Raw genomic sequence first — 14,582 nt, 5'->3', positions numbered from 1 at the left:
TACCGTAACTAACTATAATGGAAATTTGCTTCTCAAATTGAATTCCTCATTCTTAAAAGCATATTCAACACATTGTAAGTTTTGTTACCCTCCTTGTCTCGCTCTAACGTCAAGTAACTATTTTGGTGTATAGAACCATTAAGGCATATGCCATCAAATGCTTGCTGGCATTATAAATTGCAGATGAAGCCTTGCTTGCCCTGCACATTGTTGCTTGGTGTCCCCACATCATCAATTTCATGTGAAGCCGTACTAAATTTAAATCGTTTAAGGCCACTAAGTCTATACAGAAGATGTGTAACCATCTTGGGAGCGTACAATAAATAGCACACTACCTTGGGTACCAAGAACTGCGGTGCTCCCCCTTTGGCAACAAGGAGGTGCTGTTTACCCGTGCTTTGTTGAATTTTCACACTTTTGACATTCAGAGCAGTTAGTGCATCCAAACTATTCAACCCTCCCAATTTCCCCACCACCTCATTCAACTTAGTGAAATTGGGAGGGTTGAATTTCACTGACAAGCAAGATTAAGTATGCAACATGCATGAGCTATTAAACCTAACTGGCCCAATATTTAGGTTTTATGGCTTGCTTTGAGTTCTGAAAGCAACTCGCTCAATAACACAAAAAATTGGACCTGTTCATACAGCTCTCATCAACCTTCATGCTGCATGCAGCCCATTACATTTACAAATCCTTCTACCATTAGATTCAACAAGCTGCATCTAAATCATCCCAAAATCCGTGTAGAACGTTTGCAGCAGCCAAAAAGTAGCAGAGCAAAGCAGTGCAGGTCACAAAAAAAACATAATCACCCATTTGACCTCAGAAAGTGCAGTCACAAAAGAAAAGTATGCCCACATATGCTTTGATAATTCCCTGAACATATCAAACAGGGGCTGCATGACTCTTCAAATGCTTGCAATCCAAAAATAAATAAAAATGAGACATCATTTCAGACTACTGAGAACCTTTGAGCTTGTGAGACTGCTGTTGCATAAAAACAAGTTTACTTCACGTGACAAAAACTGTCAAACCTTTTACTTGCCTTCATGAACAATACACAATGCCGCTAATTCTTCTACAGCTACATACCCTTTACTCATCCTGTCATTATAACAACTCATTGGAAGTACGTTAAGTGGTGTACCAATGGCATTCCAATATCTCTGATTTCTGGCCTGCACAATGTTAATAAGAATATGAACTGCTGTAAGATCCATATGCACCCGTTGAGTGACCAGCAGTCCCCGTTGCCGATGAATACAAGGAAGTATGTGGTGTATAGGAAGAATACGTAGCATCCACTGAGTTATAAGCAGAAGGAGCCGCATTGTAAGAAGAACCTGTTGGAGCTGTGCTGTAGGTGGAACTTGGAGCTGAGGCTCCAGCCATAAAATTCTGCCATCGCATTGACAAAAGAAAAGATGAGCATTGGCTCAAATTTTTTTAATAAACATAAGCAATTATGGGGTGCAAATCACAAAGATAAGTATGACTACCAGCACCATTTTCAACTAGAAAGATTGGACTAAGGTTTCTTGAAGCTCTTGCTGCTCCCCAAGAGATTCCCCTACATGCACGCATTCACAAAGCCTACACTCACGTGCACAAACACAATACCCATTACCCATGCATTTTCACCTGTGCATGCAATCGCATTAATGTGCACACACTGGCATAAGTGCAAACCTCAGATACCCACAACTACACAGTGACGAGTTCTGTAAATTAGTCATAGTTGGAGCCTGGAGGGTTATTGGATTTGGGAGGGCTGAGAGAGAGTATCTAAGTCCCCCACTTCTTGTATGTTTCAATTTGAAAGGAGAAGGCTAATTAAAAAATAGTCCACATCCTCTTCATTCAAGCCACAAGTGGTTAAGAAGACTACATGATTTGTCTCCAAAAGAAGCTTTTCTAAGTAAACTAAATGCTTAGACAAGCTGGTTAATAGGGCAACGCACCACTAAGATGCAAAGAAACTTATCAATATCAGCAAGCCTCAACATAGACCAAAACTTCACAAAGTGAAATTCGCATGTCTACATATGGCAGGAAATTATACCAAGATGAAGCAAAGAACATGCCCAAAAACACAACATACAGTGCAAATTTCAATCTCAATCGTCACAAGGTTGAAAAAGATAAAGTCCATCACGCATAGCAAGGACTAGTTATCCCCACCAACATCATCAGCTTTCTACATCAGAGTTTAAAGCACTCCCTCCCCTACATATAAACAAAACTAATCCTACCACAGATAATAATTCAAGATTTTAATTGCACTTAGTTTAAACGTCAATTTTCTATTCATATAGTTTGAAATCAGCTGCATTTAAGTAAGACAGATGAATCGCACAAATAATCTTTGGATTCAATTTTGGATAAAATTATTACAATCTAGTCTCACGATAGAAGATCCCATGGGCAAGGTTTGCCATGTAGAATCACCTTCCATGATTTTCCCCCCTTGCTACCAAGTTCCTTCCCAAACATATATACGGGCTCTTACCATGGAACGCCGCCACTATTCTCAATGCATAATTTCAGCTCTGGTAGACATGCATGAAGTCCAACTCAAAAATGCTTTAAATGTGATTAGGAAGAGTATGCATGACTTAGTGGACAACCTGGCTAAGATTGCATTTAAAGAGCTTTGTAACTAAGTGGCCCAAGTTTGAAGCTCAAACAGATCTCTTAACAGAAGGATATTTAGGAGACGAGTGCTCTAGAATAATTGGGCAAATTGATGTCTCTGCATAGAAATTGGACCTCCAAATTACTAATAACCCCAAAGTGAAAAAGATTTAACTTGTTGATGTTTCAGTCAGCCAAAAAGAAATCAGAAAAAAGAATGTAGATTCCTGAAGGAAATCTAATCCTACAGTCCTACACTCCGAACTTATGCACACTCTGGCTGGGTTTTTATATGAATTAGAACAAACTTGAACTGCCATGTCTTGCACGTTTAGATTTTAGAAAAAAATACTAGCAATGTAGAAACATTGGCCCATACTTTCAAAACCATTCATGCTTCAACGCTGACCTGGATAAGCTGTTGTGCCGTCTGAACTTGGCTGGCAGTTCCATGGAGTTCTACAGTCATCTCACCAGGGTAACCCTTAGTCTCTTGTATGGTTATGGTTGCTCCACTGGACCTCCGCATATAGCTAACATTTGCACCCCCAGCACCAATAATTGCATCAGCATATGACAGAGGGATTTGCATGTGTTGTGTGACCTGAAAAAACAATATAACCAGTAAGTGAAAATAATGCAGAGCATTCCTGCCTAAAGCAAGGTGAGGGTTGGCATCCAATAAACAATAGCTCCTTCACGATAATGATCTGGTGTATGGCATCGATTCTTCAAACGAAGACACAGAAAATGTTCCCCATAAAGCCATACATATTGCAAAAGGGTAAAAGCAAACATGCCTTCAGTAAATCAGTAAATATGTGAACCCAAAAGTTTGTGAAATGCAGATAACTAAGTCCTACAAACAAAACAATCTGATTTCCGTCATTTAATTTGTGAGTCTGCTGCCTTTTACATATCTAAGACAGCTGAAACTGCCCATTAATATCCTCAATTGACTAAGAGGAGTTGCTCAAAAGCATTCAAAGCTGCCAGAAAAGCCAGAAGAGTACATACCATCCACAGCATTATGAAAAATTCAAAAATGACAGACAATGTTAGAGTCTGTGAAAAAGAGTCGAGACAACACAAGAAAGAGGATAGATCCTAGACCGTGGAGAACCACATTAGTGTTTAGAGAAAAGTGTAAAACATGCCCTGGTTTAAGCCATCTTGGTGGTACAATGTAAAAGGGAAAAACTGCAGGAAAAAGCTATGAAGCATTTCAAAGCTAATGACTCAGAAACAGACACTTTTTTGGTAGTAAAAGATATATTTCATTCAGAAAACGTGCATTCATAGCTGTCCAAAGTGGAAGAGCTACTACTCAAAACTAGAAACAGTAATAAAAGACTTCCAACGGGCCTGAGGGAGGTCTCCATGGGGATGAGCACCCTGAAGAGACCGAAACAAAGCAGCTCAAAAATAGGGAAAGATATCCACTAAAGAGTGCGCATACAGTCGAATTGTACGAGCATGATACGAAGAACAGAGAGCCTGATAGTGACGCCAGGAGAATAAGTGATCATCGTCTTGCATAGCAGCATGTTTGCCAAACAACCAAAACTGCTTCCCAAATGAAATCCTAGGAAAACGAGCTCAAAGTCCTATTAGCAATCTGAAAAGAAAAAGTCCAAAATAGATGCAAGACCGTCACTCGCACATGAGAACAAGTGGGACAAGCCGAAGACACAATGTGCCTGGCAGCCAAGAAAGATCCAATGTAACAGCCCCAACCAAACAGCGCCATAGGAAAACCGCTGCTTGAGAGGCAGCTTACTGCTTCAAGTGCGGCGAAGAGAAGTCTTTCACCAAGAAAGGGATTTATTCAGATGCCAAAAGTGATTTCCATGTCCTCGATCCTAGGCCGTGGAAGCAATAAGTGATGTGCCTTCTTGGCGGAAAGATCCGCAAACGAAAAAGAAGAGTAGCCTGGAAGCTGGCGATCAAACCTCCAATCCAAAAAGGGAAGAGTAGAAAGCAAGCAAGGGAAAGCGCAAAAACACGGGCACACGCGCACGCACACACACACACACACACACACACACACACACAAAACTTCACCATCCCCAGCATATGCTTCCTTGAGCTAGCTAATGTTCAGCAACAGCTCAATTATGTCTTGGACCCCTCCATGAGCAATATAAGCTAATGTGCATCATTACCAAAACAGGAACAGGATTAAGTCCCTCGTACATACTTCAATTGAGACTTCCTGTTTTCCCTTAGGATACATAGTGTTGCTTCCCACCATTTTTAATTTACAAGAGTAGACGGAAAGTTCTCTTCAGTTATAATATTTACAAAACTACTGAAGTCCACTTTCTTGCAAATGCTACATTCTGTTCTACTTAATGAGAAGGATCGTCTATGGAGTAGAAAAGAATATATGTGATAATGCTTGCACTAAGCTATTTTAAAAAGCGAAAAAAGATTTGCTTCGCGTACAAAGCAAAACACAACTGGAATGTGTGCAACTTTCAAGTCACGAGGGGCTATTAAAAGTGGTAGAATGGGTTAGATACATCAAATGTCTGTAACAGAAATTTCTAAACATAGGCACATTTAAATCTTGAATAACAAGGAAAAGAAAAGAAAGGACCAACCTGAGTGATGACAGGTGCTGGTGGTGCTGGTGCTACCGAGCCAATACCTGGGTCTCTGCCATACATTGAAACTCCATGATGATGATTTTGTGTCTCAAGCAGGTCGGGATTATGATAGTAGCCCTCATGTTGGAGACTGGAAGAAGAATAGTGGGAAGCCCCTCCCAAACCAGGTGTATTTGCACTAGGTAAAGCCGGTGCAGCACTAGAGCCCCATGAAGTATGAGAAGCCGGTTGTTGCTGCTGTTGGCTTTGAGTTTGCATTGTGCGCTGTAAGGAGATGAGATAAAATAGCCATAAATTTATCTCCTAGTATAAGAATCATGGTGAAGTGTGTGTGTGTGTATACAACAGCTGATACCATGAGCCACACTCCAATATATATTGAAGACAAAACAACATAAGGCCACTTACATTGAGTTCAAATAATGGCAAGACAGAACGGTCAACTAGGAACTTGCGTAGATGCGAGACCACAAGCTCAATTGCCTTATGAACTTTTTGCGGCTCCCCGTGGATTTCCACAACTCTATCATCTTGTAGCGCACAAAGAGGCAAATCCTCTGCAATGTCAATCAAAAGCAAACATGCCAACTTATGAAAATGGAAAATCACATTCTTGCATGCATTAAAGTCTTGTTAATCCTCTACATACTGCTCACTTCATTAGCCCCCACTTTTCTTCCTTGTTTTGTTTACTTTCTCTCTTTGTTTTTTCCTTATGTCAACCATTGGAATGAACTAATCCTTTTATTCAGGTGCAAAGGTCTCTCAAAGCTTTTGCTCAAAATTAAAATTTCAGTTTACAAAGTCATGACCCAAAAAAAAAAAGCATCAGGGTCATCTACTTTCCCTATGATTAGGACTTAGAATCAGAGAGGAATAGGAATAAAAATGATCGAACATTTTCTTTTCTCCCATTTACAAATATGTGCAAGAAAACCAAAACACAGTTTTCAACTGACAAAGGGAACACTGGCAATGGGAATACCACAAAAAGATCACTGCTTTTCCACAGATTAAGTAGGCGGATTTTAATAATCATGGAACACCAAACAGCATTGCATTTCCCGTGATTGACTTCTTGGAAAAATGTAATATGGTTTAGAAGCATTGGGAATCTGTCATCTTTGGTGTAACATTATTTTGGCCATTAGCAGACTGCAGGGTTACACCAAAGCTACCTAAATGGGAATTGCAGTTGAGAGACTAGGGAATAGAGTCTAGACTCTGTACACTTTCAAGTCAACTTCATAGTAGTTATCTTCATTCCTCCTCATTCGTACTTTAGTCTTTGGACTAATGGACTTTGCATCCACCATCTATGATCTCCATTCAAGCAGACTTTGCATATGACGACTATTTTGCACATTCCAATTTGTCTCCAAAGGTGGCCCCCTTGATGGTTGGACAACCAAGAGTTTCTTGACCATAACAAGAAAAGGACGAGGAGAAAAAGAAAAGACAAGAGGGAGGGCGTGGAGAGGCACCTATAGATAAAGGTTACCAGGGAAGTCTCGTACTGACCCTTTATTGGAGCTGCCTTTGAATGAAGGGCTGCCCGGGGCTGAGATAAGGGAAGAAAGGCAGGATAAGGGGCAACAAGGGAGGAGAGCGCAATGTGTTTCTCAATGAGTGAAACAAACCCCCTGCACAGGCCTGGAAAAGCTGAGGAGTTGAAGAGGGGAGAGCCCCTGGCGCAACCACTGAGCTGCAAAGGGAGGGGGCAGGCAGCAGCAAAACATGGAGGGGACCCAAGACGGTGTGGAAGATTATTCTACCTCTACAAGTGCATATGCAAAGAAAACACTAACAAGAAGAAGAACTCGACGTGGAGACTAAACAAAAGCTCTTTATTATCAGACCGAAGTCTCATTACAACCATCTTGGGTCCTCATCCCTACAGGGCTTGTTGGAGGATGATGAGCTACATAACTTCAACACACACACCTACGATTATTTTCTACAGGGCTTCTTCACTGAATACAAGACATCGAACCATAATATCGTTGAAGTAGATCCGCATAGTCTGCTGCCAACCGAGAGATTCCAGGAGAGGAGCTGAGCTCAGTGATGAGCTCTACTCTCAGAGAATTGTGCCATCTTCAAAGTGAGCAGAAATTACCGGTGTTGCCAGCTTCATGCACACTTCAAGACTGCCACGTAGTGTCCATGCAAAGAGTCGACCACACCCACGCCCACGTGAGGTTTGCTCTCCTCCAACAGACGGTGCATGTAGGCCTCAAGCGGGCAGGAACTGGCAGAAGCCCCCTTGACAGAGTGTGGAGCTAGGAGGTAGGAGGCGTGAGCAGAACTTGCATAGGAAAGGCGATGTGTACAGGGTGAGGGTGACGGCAGAACATGTAAGAAGCAAGCAGATCAACAGCAGAGGGAAGGCAGAGAAGGGGCAGGGAGGCAGATCAACAGAGGATGGCAAGGCAAGAAGGGGCAGGGGGCAAAGCAGGCCGGGATGGGATGTTGAGTTGCCAGCCAAAACTTGATCCATCTTGCACAAGCTATTGTTTGGGCATCTGAGTCCACGTGCAATCCTCCATGGAATCTGAGTCCACATGGAAGCCCAGATCCTTGCGTCAACTTAATCTTTTGCTTGAATACATATTTACCCTGGTTCAATTTGCATATGGGAGGGTATCTTGAATGGCTTGTCTTCCTTTGCACAAGTTCTTGATAGCGACATAGCCTCACCAAAAAACTACCAAATAATCGAAACAATTGCTATGCAGCCTCGTTGAAGGGAAGGCTTAAAACATGTGCCCGTGAATTCTAACTGCACGATCGGGAATCTTGATGCATGGACTCCTAGCTTAGAGATCTCAGATTTAAATCAAAGTATTAAGGTGTGGACTCAGGAACTCAAGGAGGTTTCACAAACAGGCGCCGGACATTGGACCATGCATGGGCCTACATGTCCAATGTCTAAGGGGGAGCTTGGGCACAAGCACATTCACAAACGGACGCCGAACAAACATATAAATTTAATTAAATCTTTAAAAGCAAGCAAATGAGAAGTGGCCAAGTCTACTCTTGACCGCCTCCAATTTATTTTGGGCGGCCTGGGACTGTCGCGCCCAAGTAAAATCCTCCGCCCAAACTTTATTGGAATGCCACATAAGCATGTCCGTGCCCATTTGTGAAACCATTTGAGGGTGGACAATCGAAATGGCAGCATGCTATTCGCGGATGTTATTTTTCCTGGGATGTCCGCGCCTGTTTGTGAATCCTACCTTAGGACAACTCAAACAAATTATGACATGAATTTGTATTCTGCCAAACTAGAGAAATTGAGTCCCAAGCCCACATATGTTGCCAGTGCTCAAAAGGATGATCCTAGAAAGGTAAACTAGAAACAGAGATATCAATGTGTGACACGTCATTGTGGGCCATGTGGGGGGTCCCCCCTAGAAAGGTAAACTAGAAATGGATGTGTGACACATGTCATTGTGGGCCACGTGGGGGGTCCCAATCCCACCGCCTAACCACACATGGGAGAATCCAATGCCCCAAGATGGATCTAAGGAGGGATATCTTGAAGTCATTATATGGCTTCTTCCTTGTGCGCCCAATTTGAATGTGGGATATCTCTATGCACATGTGGCATTCACATATGGCTTGCTAGACCATATGCTTCAACGCCCCTCCTCAAGCCATGTGTGGTCTTGAGAAGCATCCAGTGAGGTACCCCTCCTTTGTGCAATGTATGCCACATGTCACATGGGATGCCTTCCACATCATCATACCGCCGTCACTTCCATCCATGCGCCGCCCTCGTATGCGCGGAGGCCTGCCACATGGCATGCCCAAACAGTTCTCTTGACAGTTCTCCAGTCTGTCTGCACCTGTGTGTAGCTCTGTCAAGCCTAATTAGCCACTTGTGCAGCCTACTGCGCAGCCATGAGCAAGACAACAGGGAAAAAGACAGGTTGCACGTGAATCTCAGCGGCTGTTGCGGTACAACTGAGACCCCAGAGGGACCTGCCAGCCTGGTCAATGAATGGTAGCTGTCACGATTCGCACCACGGCCTGCCTCCCTGCAGCTTTTGCTGTTGCTTGCTGTCTATGCATGCTTTATTTGTCAGCCACTGCTGACTGTCCGCGATCTACAGCTCTTGCCGCTCATCTACCACTGTCATTGTGGCTTCTTTGTGTGTGTGCGGGTCTCTCCTGCTCCGTCTGCAATGCATTTCTTTTCGCGCGATGCATGCCACACACTTTCCTCAGGCTGTTGCTACATTGGGCACCTCTCTTGCCGATCAGCTGCCCGTCACTGTCATTCATAACATGGTCAGAGCTTGCTTTAATACCATGTAGAAACAGAACAACACATGCCATTGTTGGCCGCAAAAATGGATCTAGGGATATGGGCCTCCTTCCCTTCAAGCCATTTTACTGCTTCCTCCTTGTCACCCACTTTGTATGTGGAATATATCTGCATTGGCCATGCACATGTAGCAGTCACATATGGCTTGCCAGAACATCCCCTCAAGACTTGGCAGGCAGTAAGTCAGGTACAACGATTCTACCATGAAATAGCATTTTCTGAATTCAAAACAGACTAGGTCAACAAGTGAGCGACTTCTTCATATTGTAACTTGAAGACAGAAACTTATCATGTCCTTGTAAGCTTCAATCAAATCCGACTTGACTTTCCAAGAAACATCATGATATCCTAGCCAGAAAGAGCTTGTGGGTTGGCATAGAAGTGTAAAGGTTTATCCTTCGTACCTGTAAGGTAAGACTTAAAGGGAATGTTAGTAAACTCTCTGTCTTGAGTCTTTGCTGCAGGTGTTCCCATTAACAATATTATCATTACAACCACTGACTGTGTTAATATATATGGGAGATGTACCCAAATTTTCACACACAAACTGAACACGATGATTTTCTTCTTTACCCAACATCTTCAAGCACTACAGTCTATAAAATGGCCAGGACTTGGACTAAAAGATTATGAAAGAGAAAATCTTGTCTACGCAGGCAAAACTTACCACGTGGTAAAAAGTCAACGTCCCATCATAGAACGGTGATCCTGATAAGCACAAGTCTCCCTTGGTCTTTAGTGTATCCTATGTAGTGCAAGCAGACTGCAATAGCCAAATGGTCGAAACAAATCGAATGAATGTGCAATTAACTTATGCAATCATCCTGCTTCTCAAGCAAACAGTCAAAACCACACAATGAATGTGCCATTATCTTATAGAATGATCCTGCTGTAACAAGCAAAGAGCTGCAAAATCGGACAAAACAGGTTCTGCCCGCATCATCTGTAAACCCTTGCATAGCTTGAACTCCATCACTCAAAATAACTGGAATAACTTGCTTACATATTATATATCAGAGCCAAACAAACTAGCAAATCCTTGCAAGAACATACAGGCTCTCCTAGGCATGTTATTTCAGTAATAATCTCAATTGGATTCCTTTGCAGATTATTTCAGAAAAGCTTACAAGTACCTGGAGTTAAACACATAGACACCAGGTATGAATGTCGAAGCTTTAGAGAAGAGGTAGCAAAAATAGGAAAAACAACCCGATCACTTTTAGGGACAATCAGAGACTCTCAGATATGTTTTTTAAATAAAACATCAGGCCAACTGTTTGCTTTCCTTTCTAAAATAAGCCCCTACGTTCTAAGAGAGAGTATTGTTACAACACATTTCCCTCAAAAGAAAAAATCTGAGGGACTCAGCAGCCCAGTTTGTTTCAGCTAACTAAAAATCCTTACCAGGAGGCATTATGCGAACAATTGCACCAGACGTATCCTGGATCGACTTGATGGTAGCGCCCTGCCTTCCAATAAGGCTTCCAGCCTGTGTGGCTGCCACCAGGAGTCTGGAGGAAACCGCTCCATCAGATGCCTGCATAGGATTAAAGTAAACTTCACCTTCTGTACTGCTTATAGTGCGTTGGTGCACTTTCAGCAAGCCATCCATAGCAGGAGAAACTGCTGCATCTGGCTCCTCTCTGGCAGACACCATAACCTGCGCAAATCAACGGTCTGTTTCTCAGCAATGTTACATCAAGATTACTTGTGCCATTCCAATTCAAAAAAGTGGCATCTAAAATCCTACAAAGCGGACTCATATTACCATTGCCCAAGTGTAAGCCCATCACTGTTTAATACAGTGAATAGAATTAACAAGGTACGACTCAGATCCCATGCTTAATGTTTTCAACAATTTGATGCCATTTTTTGTTTCCTGAAAGATAAAGTAAACCTAAAAAGGCAATACAGATATGCAGTACTCAAAAAAGCGGCATCTAAAAAGTGGACTCATATTACCATTGCCCAAGTGTAAGCCCATCACTGTTAAATACAGTGAATAGAATTAACAAGGTACAACTCAGATCCCATGCTTGATGTTTTCAACAATTTGATGCCATTTTTTGTTTCCTGAAAGGTAAAGTAAACCTAAAAAGGCAATACAGATATGCAGTTCTCCTATCCCCCCCCCCCTCCCACCCGGGGAAAAAAATAATTCCGGCAGATTGTATTGTGATTTCTCACCGGGTTGCCCCTTGCCCCTTTTCACTACCACAATCTCCATGCTTAGGCTTCAAGATTAGATTGTAATGATCTACTTGGACACCATGAATCATATCCATACATATTGTTGGTAAAAACATCCTCGTTCTTAGATTCCTAGTTGTTCCAAACAAAGACAAAGTAGTTCCAATACGACCATTAAAAGCCTCCTAGAGATGGTTCTGTCGCCTAAGGTGATTGAAAAAAACAAACAAAAACCATGCTATAGAGGAAAATTATCAACTTTGAGATGCCCCAAAAACACCTCCACAGGAGTTTGGTAATGTTTCACAAAAGAAATACTCATCAATGTGCTTAGGCAAGAGCCGTACGGCAACCCAGACCTAACAAAGAAAAAGAAAATGTTATCTCCCTTTTGCACTGTGGGGCAGCCAGCATTTGATGAATGTAACTAGTACTGATACTGTGAGAAGTGCAGCGAAAATGAAAGAAATGGAGAGAGAGAAAGCACACCTCACACACACCACACTGAGAGGGAGAGAAAGAAACAGGACAAGTGATCTCTGGCAAAAGCCCCTCTACACCTGGGGGAAAACCTCTGTACAAGAGGCTGCTGAAGAGCTGGGCACAACTGCTCAACAGCCTCTACAATGAGATGGAAACAAATGAGGGAGGGGCCCCTATATATAAGGTCACCCCCTGCCCTAAATAACCGACCAGCAGCAGTCAGGGTGGGCCGACACACCTACCCGCCTCCAAGGACTGCTGTAGGGCCATATAAAGGGGCTGCTCCCCTGCTGTGCCTGGTGCCTGGCGGCCCAACTAGAGGCTCCCCTGACCGACCTGCTCAGCAGGCCCTACAAAAGGGGCTCAAAGGCAGCCCAAGAGGGACCTCTACTCCTGCCCAACCATCCCAACCAGGCTGCCACTGCCTGCAGCCCTACAAGAGGCTGCCATGCAGCCAATAAGGGCTGCCTCCTGCCCTACGCCTCCAAACCAGCAGGCCTGACTATCAAGTCGGCCCACCTCAGCCTAACAAAAGGCACCACAGGAGGAGCTACAGGTTCCGTACCTGTTTTGGCATTGGCTGTGAACCAGGTTCTTGGTTCTTGCTTGCTATGCCCCATTTTGGGTCTCACTACAGTCATCTACAAACATTTGCAGTTTTGGGGCTTTTGCAGGACATTGGCAAATTTGGGATTTTCAGTTATTTCCCTTTTTTTGGTTGCAATTTCTTGCAAGACATTGGAGCTTTGGGATTTGGATTGCAATTTCTTGTTCAGATTGCAGGACATTGGGTCACATTTGCAGGACATTGGGTTAGATTGCAAGACATTGGGTCACATTTGCACAATCTCAAAAAAATTTGGGGCTTTTCTGTATTGGCCCTCTTTTTGGCTTCTTTGCCCTCGTTACATTTGGGGCTTTTGCCAGATTTGCTGATTTTTGTAGTGGTCATTGCCTGACAAGGTCACATTTGGGTCAAATTTGCATTTGCCCTTTGATTTGGGCTGGAAATTTGCAGAACATTTACTTGCAGACATTTGCTGTCATTTTTGGACAGCCAGCTCTTTGCAATGATAGCCTTGAGGCTTCAGTGTTTTCAGGTCTTTTCTTTTCAAGGTATCCCATTTACAATGGCTGGTAACAATCATGATCTATTTGGCATTCTTCATGAAGATGACAAGTTGGATGGCACCAACTATCCGATGTGGTCTTATCTCATGAAACATATTCTTGTTGCAAGGCATTTTTGGAATATTGTTTATGGGGTTGATCTGAGGCCAACCAATGCTACAGTGGCTGCCCCTACTGCTGGTCCCTCTACAAAGGGTACCCCTCCTGATGCTTTATGCTCTAGCACCCCTGCTGCTGCTCCTCCAACTCGGGAACAAACAAGATGGGATGCAAGAGATGCAAATGCGCATTCCTGTATTGCTTTATCATGCAAGAGAATCATTATTCCGCACATCCGGTCTTGCAGGAGAGCAAAGGATGCTTGGGACAAATTGGCTTCTCTTTATCAGATTTGCAATGAGGCACGTGTTGCATATTTAAGAAGGCAATTGTAAGAAGTCAGTACGAATGAAGGTGACTCTATGGATGCATACCTGACAAAGGTCAAGGACCTCATGGAACAACTTGCCAATATTGATGAGGTGGTGCCAAATTCTCAACTTGTCAGGGTTCACTTACCATGCATGCTTACACGGATAGTGACTGTGTCATGGGGACGTGGTGGTGATGGTGAAGTGTCTAAACTAACTGTCACTGAATTTGGCCTAGGGTACCAGGCTAGGGGCCTTAGTTAATGCCCAAAAGGTACCTATGATTTTATGTGCAACAAGTGCAACTCTCAATGCTATTAGAGTGGTTTCATTTTCTAAGGTCATTGGTTTGGTTCAATGGGGTCATCCTTTAAAAACTGAACCCCTAGAGATCCTTCAAAATAGGGTCATTGGTTCCTTTGCAGTAGGGTCATGGTGTGCCATTTGACCCCCTAGGAGCATTAAAAATCCCATGCCTCATTTTGCTTAGGTGTCTACTGGTGGTGGCCTATCTGCTTGCCTTGTGTCACCTCAGGAAGCCCCTAGATCCCTTCCTTGGCTCTCCTTCCTGTTTTGAGACTTCACCCCTGCCAGAGCAGCCTCATTCTCTTCATGGCAGATTTCTGCACTCTCCCCCTCCTTGCTGAACTGGAATTTCATGCTTTCTTCGCGACAGTTCTCCTCCCCTTGGTGCCCTCTGTTGCTGGCATGCTTCCGGGACTTGGACGCCTTCATTCTAGGCCACTTTTGAAGCTGTTTTCAACTTTCTTCACGACAAAGTTCTCC

The 14,582-nt window shown here is 43.3% G+C and overlaps 1 protein-coding gene across 4 annotated transcripts in view; it reads right to left on the bottom strand.

Moving 5' to 3' along the window:
- Positions 1–792: 792 nt before the first annotated feature.
- The window catches only part of LOC147883956 (flowering locus K homology domain-like), a 67,535-nt gene continuing 53,745 nt past the window's right edge, over positions 793–14,582 (bottom strand). For all 4 annotated transcript variants that reach the window (XM_087398643.1, XM_087398642.1, XM_087398641.1 and 1 more), the window contains exons 3-7: positions 10,987–11,242; positions 5,658–5,806; positions 5,244–5,513; positions 3,047–3,241; positions 793–1,401 (exon numbers count right to left, since the gene is read on the bottom strand). In XM_087398643.1, the coding sequence (XP_087254769.1) occupies positions 1,192–1,401; positions 3,047–3,241; positions 5,244–5,513; positions 5,658–5,806; positions 10,987–11,242 (1,080 nt within the window). In that variant the 3' untranslated portion in view covers positions 793–1,191. The remainder of the gene's footprint in view (positions 1,402–3,046; positions 3,242–5,243; positions 5,514–5,657; positions 5,807–10,986; positions 11,243–14,582) is intronic.

This window comes from Dipteris shenzhenensis, chromosome 27, assembly GCF_047967505.1.
Source record: "Dipteris shenzhenensis isolate YYH24624 ecotype China chromosome 27, Dip_SZ_1.0, whole genome shotgun sequence".
Lineage (NCBI taxonomy): Eukaryota > Viridiplantae > Streptophyta > Polypodiopsida > Gleicheniales > Dipteridaceae > Dipteris > Dipteris shenzhenensis.
This window is presented reverse-complemented; position numbering and strand designations above follow the sequence as displayed.